Here is a 10,712-nt window from a genome sequence, read left to right on the forward strand (position 1 = left end):
AGGAATGCGACTTTTATGGAGCAAGAGTATGTCTCCAAAAGAGTCAGTGGGAGTAGGATCGAACTTGAGAAAGTTCGAGAGCAACAAGTAGACGCTGAGCCGAGTGAACAAGTTGAAGACGTTCAACCTGATTCACTGCAGGTTGTGACTAAACCTTCGACTAGTGAATCTCGAAGATCAGGCAGGATTCGCCAAGAGCCTGTGAGATACGGATTTCTCGTGACTGGGAATGAGAAGCTCAAGTAATTGGAAAATGATGAGCCTACCACATACCCAGAAGCTATGGCGAGTCCGGATTCCGAGAAATGGCGCGAGGCTATGAAGTCCGAGATGCAATCCATGTCAGACAACCAAGTATGGACTCTGGTTGATGCATCTGAAGGGATAAAACCCATCGGATGCAAGTGGATCTTCAAGAAGAAGACCGACATGGATGGCAACATACACACGTATAAGGCACGACTTGTGGCGAAAGGATTCCGTCAAATTCATGGTATTGACTATGATGAGACCTTTTCGTCTGTAGTAATGCTGAAGTCCATCAGGATCCTACTTGCCATAGCCGCATATTTCGACTATGAGATATGGCAAATGGATGTCAAGACCGCGTTCCTTAACGGGAACTTGACCGAGGATGTGTACATGACACAACCCGAAGGTTTTGTCGATTCAAGGAACCCGAGGATAGTGTGCAAGCTTCAGAGGTCCATTTATGGACTGAAGCAGGCTTCGAGGAGCTGGAACCTTCGCTTTGATGAGACAATCAAAAAGTTTGGTTTCTCACAAAACGAAGACGAGCCATGTTTTTACAAGAAGGCTAGTGGGAGCACAGTTGTATTTCTAGTGCTGTACGTGGATGACATTCTCCTAATAGGGAATGACGTTCCTACCTTGCAAGACGTAAAGTCTTGGCTAGGAACGCAGCTTTCTATGAAGGACCTAGGAGAAGCGGCCTATATTTTAGGCATAAAGATCTATAGAGATAGATCGAGGCGGCTTCTAGGATTGAGTCAGAGTACTTACATCGATAAGGTCTTGAAACGGTTCAGGATGCAAGATTCCAAGAAAGGAACCTTACCGATGAGCAGTGGCTTAGTTCTCTGCAAGAGTCAGTGTCCTATGACACCTGATGAGAGAGAACGCATGGATCGGATCCCATATGCTTCGGCCATTGGATCAATCATGTATGCCATGCTTTGTACTCGACCGGATGTATCCTATGCGTTGAGCATTACGAGTAGATACCAGTCAGATCCAGGTGAGTCCCACTGGATCGCCGTCAAGAACATCCGAAAGTACTTGAGAAGGACTAAAGATGTATTCTTGGTATACGGTGGGTCCAAAAATGGAGCAAACTCGGTTTCATGGGCAGTTTTGACAGTTTGGACGAATTTGACTATAACTTTCTTATCTGAAGTCCAAATGACGTGATTCCAATTTTAAAAGATCATCAACTCATTGTAGTTATGATCTGGAAAAGTTGCGATCGAAAAGAGAAAGCATGAATCGTGGCCGAAAGTTGCAAGTCACGCTTCGGATCCAGAAAAGCAAAATGAGAAGGGTGTACTATCTCCTCCATAACTTTCGATTGGGAGCTCGGATTGCTTCGCCGTTTGTTTCACAGTAAACTAGACATCAAGAGCTTTCCATAGACACCAAGATCGTAATTTTTGGTGGAGATTTGGCCCTTCATCGAGCAGTTACAATCTGAGCAAAATTCTGGTTGCTGACATCATGGCTTACATCATGGAGACAACTCACCTAACATGCCACTACGAATTTCATCATTTCATCTACTTTTGCCCTTCAGAAACTCCTATAAATAGACCCTTAATCTGCTCTCATTGATCACACAACAACAAGAAACACAAAAACAAAGAGTAGAAGAAGATTTGGAGGCTTGGAGCATGAAGAACAAGCCTTGAAGATCTAGAGAAGCTTTCTCTTTCTCTTCTCTCTATCTTTATGTTTTTTTTATCATTTGATGATGTCTCTTGATCATTTCATGGCTCTAGAGTAGTTCTCTTGTTATGGGATAGGTTGAATTTGGTTTGATGAATAAGCTTGTGCTTGATTGATGATATTGTGTTCATATGCTCATGGTGTTGAAATCTTGAGTCTTAATGCTTGTTCTTGAATTAATTCTTGATCATGATTCTATAAACATGTTTTGAATTGAGAAATCCAAGCATGTTATGAACAAGATTATCATCTAGAAGTCATGATTCATTGAGAAATGATCTTGAATTCTCTAGGAACATTGATTAAACATGAACTTGTAATGCTCTTAGAACTTATATTTCATCATTGAGAAATGAGAAAATTTGAAGTATCTAAGTAAGAAGATTTGATCTTTTGAGAGAAAGATGATCTTGGATTAGAGTTTAAAGTTCCACCATGAATGCATATAAATCACATAATCATATTCTTAGTGCTTGTTCATCGAATTAAGTTCATACCGATTCCCATAACGTCTTTTGATATTGAATCCAACTTTGTTTTTCCCATCCTCTTTGATAATCAAAAGTTTGAATCTTGATTTAGTTCACTAGATTTTTAGAAATATTGTTAGAAACAAAATTCCATTCCCTTGGGACGAACCTTAAGTACCATCGATATAACCGTGCACTTGCGGTTGTGTGTGCTTAAGTGACTTATAAATATTAAAGCTTGATCAAACTACGCACACTACTTAGCACGCATCAAGTTTTTGGCGCCGTTGCCGGGGAACTCGTGAAAATTGTTTTTGACGATAACTCTTTTAGTCTTGTGAACTTTCACCACGCCTTAAGTAAATCCATCTTTTTGTAATCTTGATAAATTTGTTCATTTCGTCTTTCTTGTTTATAATCCATTTTCCCTTTATATTTTTATTTCTAGTATACTTTGAAATTTTTCTTTTGAATATTACAGGATGTTCGGTGCATGACCCGAAGTAGTGGAAGTGACAACTTGCAACCATACGACCCCGAAATTGAAAGAACGTATATCACTCGAAGAAGACAAACAAAAATGGTGGGCGTCAATAATCAACCACCACGACTTCCACCACCCCCTCAAGCACCAGAACCAGCCTTACGACGGGAGCCACGAGCCGAGACGTACGGTGACTACAACTCACCCAAACCCACAGAATTCCTGTCATGCATCCGAAGGCCACCGATCAATCGAACAAACTTTGAGCTCAAACCAGCATTTATTCAAATGCTCGCAAGCAAAACTTTCGGAGGATGGCCTCATGAAGATCCCAATGTTCACCTCGCAACATTCAAGAAAATGTGCAAATCAATGATTGTCGAAGGCGTATCTGAAGAGGCAATCTTTTTATGGGCGTTCCCATACTCCCTGGGCGATAAAGCGGAACAATGGTTATTCAACTTAAAACCTGATTCCATCCATACATGGGAACAAATGGAGCACAAGTTCTTGGAGGAGTACTTTCCGCCTCACAAGACGGCAAATTTCAAGGTGAAAATCAATAATTTTGTTCAAGAAAACGGCGAAAGTCTTTACGACGCTTGGCAAAGGTTCAAAGGTTACCAACGAGCGTGCCAACATCATGGCATGGATCGAAGGCACCTAATCTCAACCTTCGTTGAAGGGTTAAGGAAAGACATAAGACGTTGGATAAATGCCGCTGCTGGAGGTTCTATCCGCAACCTCACTTTTGAGCATCTCGAGGAATTAATTGAAGAAATGGCGAGAGATCGGGGCGATGACATGGATGAGTACGACCGAAGGGGAAACATAAAGTCTAAGGGTGAGTCAAGTGAAGTCCAATCCCTACGAGCACAAGTCGCCAAACTCACAGTTCTATTGGAGAATTCAAATGCGGTGACATCAATTCCACAAGACTCAAGCTACAATTACACCATGCAGACCCAAGAACAAGAGGTCGAGAATGTCAACTATGTGGCGAACAACCCCTACTCAAATACATACAATCCAGGTTGGCGTAATCACCCAAACTTTTCTTACAAAAACACCGGAAACACAGAAAATCTGGCCAATCAACCCCAAGCCCCAAGAATACTCCAAAGACCCCAACATTTTCAACCATACGAGCAACGCTATCAACCACAAGTAGCGCAACCCGTACTTGCACCGCAGCCGCAACCCGAAGATGAGCTTAAGGAATTACTCCTAAGCATGCAGAAACAACTGTCTGCTGATATTAGACAAACAAACAACGAGATTCGAGGGATGAAGAATGATCAAGACGATATCCGCAAACAAGTCGAGGGAATCAACACACATCTGAAGCTCCTAGACAATCAAGTTGCCCAAATGGCGTCATCTTCATCAAGGCCCATGGGAACACTTCCTGGAAGACCTGAGCCTAACCCTCGGGAGCATTGTAATGTTGTTGAGCTAAGAAGCGGGAGAAAACTTGAAGATATTAAATCCAAGGAGAAACAAATCAATAAAGACGGAGGTAAAGACGATGTTGTCGATTCCGACCCTGACATCAAGGTGGCAAAAGAAGACATACAAGAGAAGTCATACATTCTACCATCACCATACAAGCCACACGTGCCTTTCCCTCAAAGGTTGAGAAAACGTGACGATGACAGTCAATTCGCAAAGTTTGCTGATATGCTGAAGAAAATGGAGGTAAACTTGCCTTTCACTGAAGTTATCCTCAAGATGCCATCCTATGCAAAATTCTTAAAAGATATATTATCGAAGAAAAGGACGATTCAAGAAGAGACCATCGCGCTAAACTCTGAATGTAGCGCAATTCTGAAGCATGAGCTACCCCAAAAGATGAAAGATCCTGGAAGCTTCTCGATCCCTTGCACCCTAGGTAATGTCTCAATTAAAAAGGCATTATGTGATCTTGGAGCTAGCGTGAGCCTTATGCCTCTGTCAATATGCAAAATGCTCAACATTGGAGAACTCAAACCGACGAGGATGACTCTACAACTGGCAGATCGCTCAATCAAATATCCCATTGGGATTCTTGAAGATGTCCCACTTAAGGTCGGGAATTTTTATGTCCCTGTCGATTTTGTGGTCATGGAAATGGATGAAGACTCAAATATTCCAATCATACTCGGACGCCCATTCTTGGCCACTGCTGGAGCAGTTATCAACGTAAAAGAGGGTCATTTGACATTGTCAATAGGAGAAGAAAAAGTAGAGTTCAAGCTCGCTCAATCGCTCAAACAACCCTCCGTGGATGATACGTGTTGTTACATCGACGTCCTTGAACAATTGGCAGACGAGATATTGGAAGAATTACGCGAGGTTGATCCCCTAGAAGTGGCCCTCATGGCAAGCAAAGTAGAGACATGCGTAGATCAAGAAGAGGTGAACGTATACTCCGAAATCCTTGACGAAGAAGCTACAATATGCTCTATGGAGACGCCTTGCCCCATACACAATGAAGTCGACGACATCGAATCACCACAACACGATGAGATTGTACCTAACAAGAATTCCAAATTGCGGTACCATGACGAATCAACCTCACCAGAGCTCCATGATGTTTGCCTTGTTGAAGAAGCAACCACAAAAACCAAAAACGACATCGCCGATGAATGGGATCCTAAGGTTGCACCAAAGGTGGAGTTGAAGCCGTTGCCACCAGGACTGAGGTATGAATTTCTTGGACCTAATTCTTCATACCCTGTCATCATTAATGCCTCATTGAATGAACTGCACACCTCTAAGTTGTTAGATACACTTAGAAATCACAGAAAGGCGATAGGGTATTCATTAGATGATATGAAAGGCATACACCCATCCATTTGCATGCATAGAATTTTGATGGAGGATGGATATAAACCCTCAATTGAGCACCAAAGACGTTTAAACCCGAATATGAAAGAAGTGGTTAAGAAAGAAATCTTGAAACTACTCGATGCTGGAATAATCTACCCTATCTCTGATAGTGAGTGGGTTAGTCCTGTTCAGGTAGTTCCAAAGAAAGGGGGAACAACTGTAGTCAAGAATGAACGAAATGAACTTATCCCGACTAGGATTGTAACTGGTTGGCGAATGTGCATTGATTACAGAAAACTTAACAAAGCCACGCGCAAAGACCATTTCCCCTTGCCCTTCATTGACCAAATGCTAGAAAGATTAGCAAAACACAAATACTTTTGCTTTCTAGATGGCTACTCAGGTTTCTTTCAAATTCCTATCCATCCTTCAGACCAAGAGAAAACCACATTCACTTGTCCCTACGGAACATTTGCCTATAGGCGTATGCCTTTTGGTTTATGTAACGCACCAGCCACATTTCAACGATGCATGATGTCTATATTCTCTGAGTTTATTGAGGACATCATGGAGGTATTCATGGACGATTTCTCTGTCTATGGTTCCTCCTTTGATGTGTGTTTAATGAATCTTGCTCGAGTCTTAGACAGGTGTGAACAGGTAAACTTGGTTTTGAATTGGGAAAAATGTCACTTCATGGTGCAAGAAGGAATCGTTCTGGGACACAAAATTTCTGAAAAAGGAATCGAGGTTGATCGGGCTAAAATCGAGGTGATTGAGCAAATGATACCCCCAACCAATGTCAAAGGCATCCGAAGCTTCCTAGGACATGCAGGATTCTACCGACGTTTCATCAAAGACTTTTCAAAAATTTCAAAACCTTTGACGGAGCTATTGGGGAAGGATATTCAATTTGTCTTTACAAAGCAATGTCATGAGGCGTTTGAGACTCTGAAGAAGTCATTGATCTCTCCACCGATCATTCAACCACCTGACTGGGGAAAGCCTTTCGAGCTGATGTGCGACGCAAGTGACTATGCCGTTGGAGCAGTCCTAGGTCAAAGAAAAGACAAGAAACTTCATGCGATATACTATGCAAGTCGAACCCTAGATGACGCACAAATCAACTACGCCACCACAGAGAAAGAATTACTTGCAATAGTTTTCGCATTTGAGAAGTTTCGATCATATTTGGTTGGATCAAAGGTGATTGTTTATACCGATCATGCTGCTCTACGGTATCTTCTCTCCAAGAAAGATGCAAAGCCACGGTTGATACGATGGATCCTATTGCTCCAAGAGTTTGATCTCGAGATTCGTGATAGGAGAGGAGCAGAAAATGGTGTAGCGGATCACCTCTCACGTCTTGAGTTCAAGGAGGACATACCTATTGATGATTCATTTCCAGACGACCATGTCATGTCTCTTGAGAACAGAAATGATGCACCATGGTATGCTGACTACGTCAACTATCTCGCATGCGGAATTTTACCCCCAGAGTTGGATTACAATAGAAGAAAAAGATTTCTGAATGATGTTCGTCATTATTTCTGGGAAGAACCATTCCTCTTTCGACGTGGAGTAGATGGTCTATTCCGACGATGCATCCCCGAAGACGAAATCCTTGACGTAATCAGGCACTGTCATTCATCAGATTATGCCGGCCATTTCGGAACCTCTAAAACGGCGACCAAGATATTACATGCAGGATTTTATTGGCCGACGCTGTTCAAGGATGTTCATAAATTTGTTTCCTCGTGTGACACATGCCAAAGGACGGGAAACATTGGAAGACGACATGAAATGCCACAAAGATACATCCTTGAAGTCGAACCATTCGATGTATGGGGCATCGATTTTATGGGACCATTCCCATCATCCTGTGGAAATCAATACATCCCTCCGTGGATGATACGTGTTGTTACATCGACGTCCTTGAACAATTGGCAGACGAGATATTGGAAGAATTACGCGAGGTTGATCCCCTAGAAGTGGCCCTCATGGCAAGCAAAGTAGAGACATGCGTAGATCAAGAAGAGGTGAACGTATACTCCGAAATCCTTGACGAAGAAGCTACAATATGCTCTATGGAGACGCCTTGCCCCATACACAATGAAGTCGACGACATCGAATCACCACAACACGATGAGATTGTACCTAACAAGAATTCCAAATTGCGGTACCATGACGAATCAACCTCACCAGAGCTCCATGATGTTTGCCTTGTTGAAGAAGCAACCACAAAAACCAAAAACGACATCGCCGATGAATGGGATCCTAAGGTTGCACCAAAGGTGGAGTTGAAGCCGTTGCCACCAGGACTGAGGTATGAATTTCTTGGACCTAATTCTTCATACCCTGTCATCATTAATGCCTCATTGAATGAACTGCACACCTCTAAGTTGTTAGATACACTTAGAAATCACAGAAAGGCGATAGGGTATTCATTAGATGATATGAAAGGCATACACCCATCCATTTGCATGCATAGAATTTTGATGGAGGATGGATATAAACCCTCAATTGAGCACCAAAGACGTTTAAACCCGAATATGAAAGAAGTGGTTAAGAAAGAAATCTTGAAACTACTCGATGCTGGAATAATCTACCCTATCTCTGATAGTGAGTGGGTTAGTCCTGTTCAGGTAGTTCCAAAGAAAGGGGGAACAACTGTAGTCAAGAATGAACGAAATGAACTTATCCCGACTAGGATTGTAACTGGTTGGCGAATGTGCATTGATTACAGAAAACTTAACAAAGCCACGCGCAAAGACCATTTCCCCTTGCCCTTCATTGACCAAATGCTAGAAAGATTAGCAAAACACAAATACTTTTGCTTTCTAGATGGCTACTCAGGTTTCTTTCAAATTCCTATCCATCCTTCAGACCAAGAGAAAACCACATTCACTTGTCCCTACGGAACATTTGCCTATAGGCGTATGCCTTTTGGTTTATGTAACGCACCAGCCACATTTCAACGATGCATGATGTCTATATTCTCTGAGTTTATTGAGGACATCATGGAGGTATTCATGGACGATTTCTCTGTCTATGGTTCCTCCTTTGATGTGTGTTTAATGAATCTTGCTCGAGTCTTAGACAGGTGTGAACAGGTAAACTTGGTTTTGAATTGGGAAAAATGTCACTTCATGGTGCAAGAAGGAATCGTTCTGGGACACAAAATTTCTGAAAAAGGAATCGAGGTTGATCGGGCTAAAATCGAGGTGATTGAGCAAATGATACCCCCAACCAATGTCAAAGGCATCCGAAGCTTCCTAGGACATGCAGGATTCTACCGACGTTTCATCAAAGACTTTTCAAAAATTTCAAAACCTTTGACGGAGCTATTGGGGAAGGATATTCAATTTGTCTTTACAAAGCAATGTCATGAGGCGTTTGAGACTCTGAAGAAGTCATTGATCTCTCCACCGATCATTCAACCACCTGACTGGGGAAAGCCTTTCGAGCTGATGTGCGACGCAAGTGACTATGCCGTTGGAGCAGTCCTAGGTCAAAGAAAAGACAAGAAACTTCATGCGATATACTATGCAAGTCGAACCCTAGATGACGCACAAATCAACTACGCCACCACAGAGAAAGAATTACTTGCAATAGTTTTCGCATTTGAGAAGTTTCGATCATATTTGGTTGGATCAAAGGTGATTGTTTATACCGATCATGCTGCTCTACGGTATCTTCTCTCCAAGAAAGATGCAAAGCCACGGTTGATACGATGGATCCTATTGCTCCAAGAGTTTGATCTCGAGATTCGTGATAGGAGAGGAGCAGAAAATGGTGTAGCGGATCACCTCTCACGTCTTGAGTTCAAGGAGGACATACCTATTGATGATTCATTTCCAGACGACCATGTCATGTCTCTTGAGAACAGAAATGATGCACCATGGTATGCTGACTACGTCAACTATCTCGCATGCGGAATTTTACCCCCAGAGTTGGATTACAATAGAAGAAAAAGATTTCTGAATGATGTTCGTCATTATTTCTGGGAAGAACCATTCCTCTTTCGACGTGGAGTAGATGGTCTATTCCGACGATGCATCCCCGAAGACGAAATCCTTGACGTAATCAGGCACTGTCATTCATCAGATTATGCCGGCCATTTCGGAACCTCTAAAACGGCGACCAAGATATTACATGCAGGATTTTATTGGCCGACGCTGTTCAAGGATGTTCAGGGTCATTTGACATTGTCAATAGGAGAAGAAAAAGTAGAGTTCAAGCTCGCTCAATCGCTCAAACAACCCTCCGTGGATGATACGTGTTGTTACATCGACGTCCTTGAACAATTGGCAGACGAGATATTGGAAGAATTACGCGAGGTTGATCCCCTAGAAGTGGCCCTCATGGCAAGCAAAGTAGAGACATGCGTAGATCAAGAAGAGGTGAACGTATACTCCGAAATCCTTGACGAAGAAGCTACAATATGCTCTATGGAGACGCCTTGCCCCATACACAATGAAGTCGACGACATCGAATCACCACAACACGATGAGATTGTACCTAACAAGAATTCCAAATTGCGGTACCATGACGAATCAACCTCACCAGAGCTCCATGATGTTTGCCTTGTTGAAGAACGGTGGGTCGGAAGACGAGCTCGCTGTAAGGGGTTACACCGATGCTAGTTTCCAATCAGACCCGGATGACTACAGATCGCAGTCAGGCTATGTTTTCTGCCTGAACGGAGGCGTTGTTAGTTGGAAGCGTTCTAAGCAAGCGACCGTTGCAGATTCTACTACAGAAGCTGAGTATATTGCAGCGTCGGACGCAACAAAGGAAGCCGTTTGGATCAGGAAGTTTGTTGGCGACTTGGGTGTCATTTCTAGTGATGATAGCCCCATTGCTCTGTATTGTGACAACAATGGAGCGATCGCACAAGCGAAAGAACCCAGATCCCAATAACGATCCAAACACATACTCAGACGATTTCACCTTATCAGGGAGATTATAGACAGAGGAGACGT

The 10,712-nt window shown here is 42.7% G+C and overlaps 1 protein-coding gene across 1 annotated transcript in view; it reads left to right on the plus strand.

The window, feature by feature from the left end:
• The first annotated feature begins 1,346 nt into the window (after positions 1 to 1,346).
• LOC104810252 overlaps positions 1,347 to 10,712 on the plus strand; it is a 30,740-nt gene continuing 21,374 nt past the window's right edge. The window contains 3 exon segments of the mRNA XM_019202189.1: positions 1,347 to 7,348; positions 7,484 to 7,622; positions 7,625 to 9,279. Of these exon segments, the coding sequence (XP_019057734.1) occupies positions 3,013 to 7,348; positions 7,484 to 7,622; positions 7,625 to 9,279 (6,130 nt within the window). The 5' untranslated portion in view covers positions 1,347 to 3,012.

Source organism: Tarenaya hassleriana, unplaced genomic scaffold (genome assembly GCF_000463585.1).
Source record: "Tarenaya hassleriana unplaced genomic scaffold, ASM46358v1 Cleome179, whole genome shotgun sequence".
Lineage (NCBI taxonomy): Eukaryota > Viridiplantae > Streptophyta > Magnoliopsida > Brassicales > Cleomaceae > Tarenaya > Tarenaya hassleriana.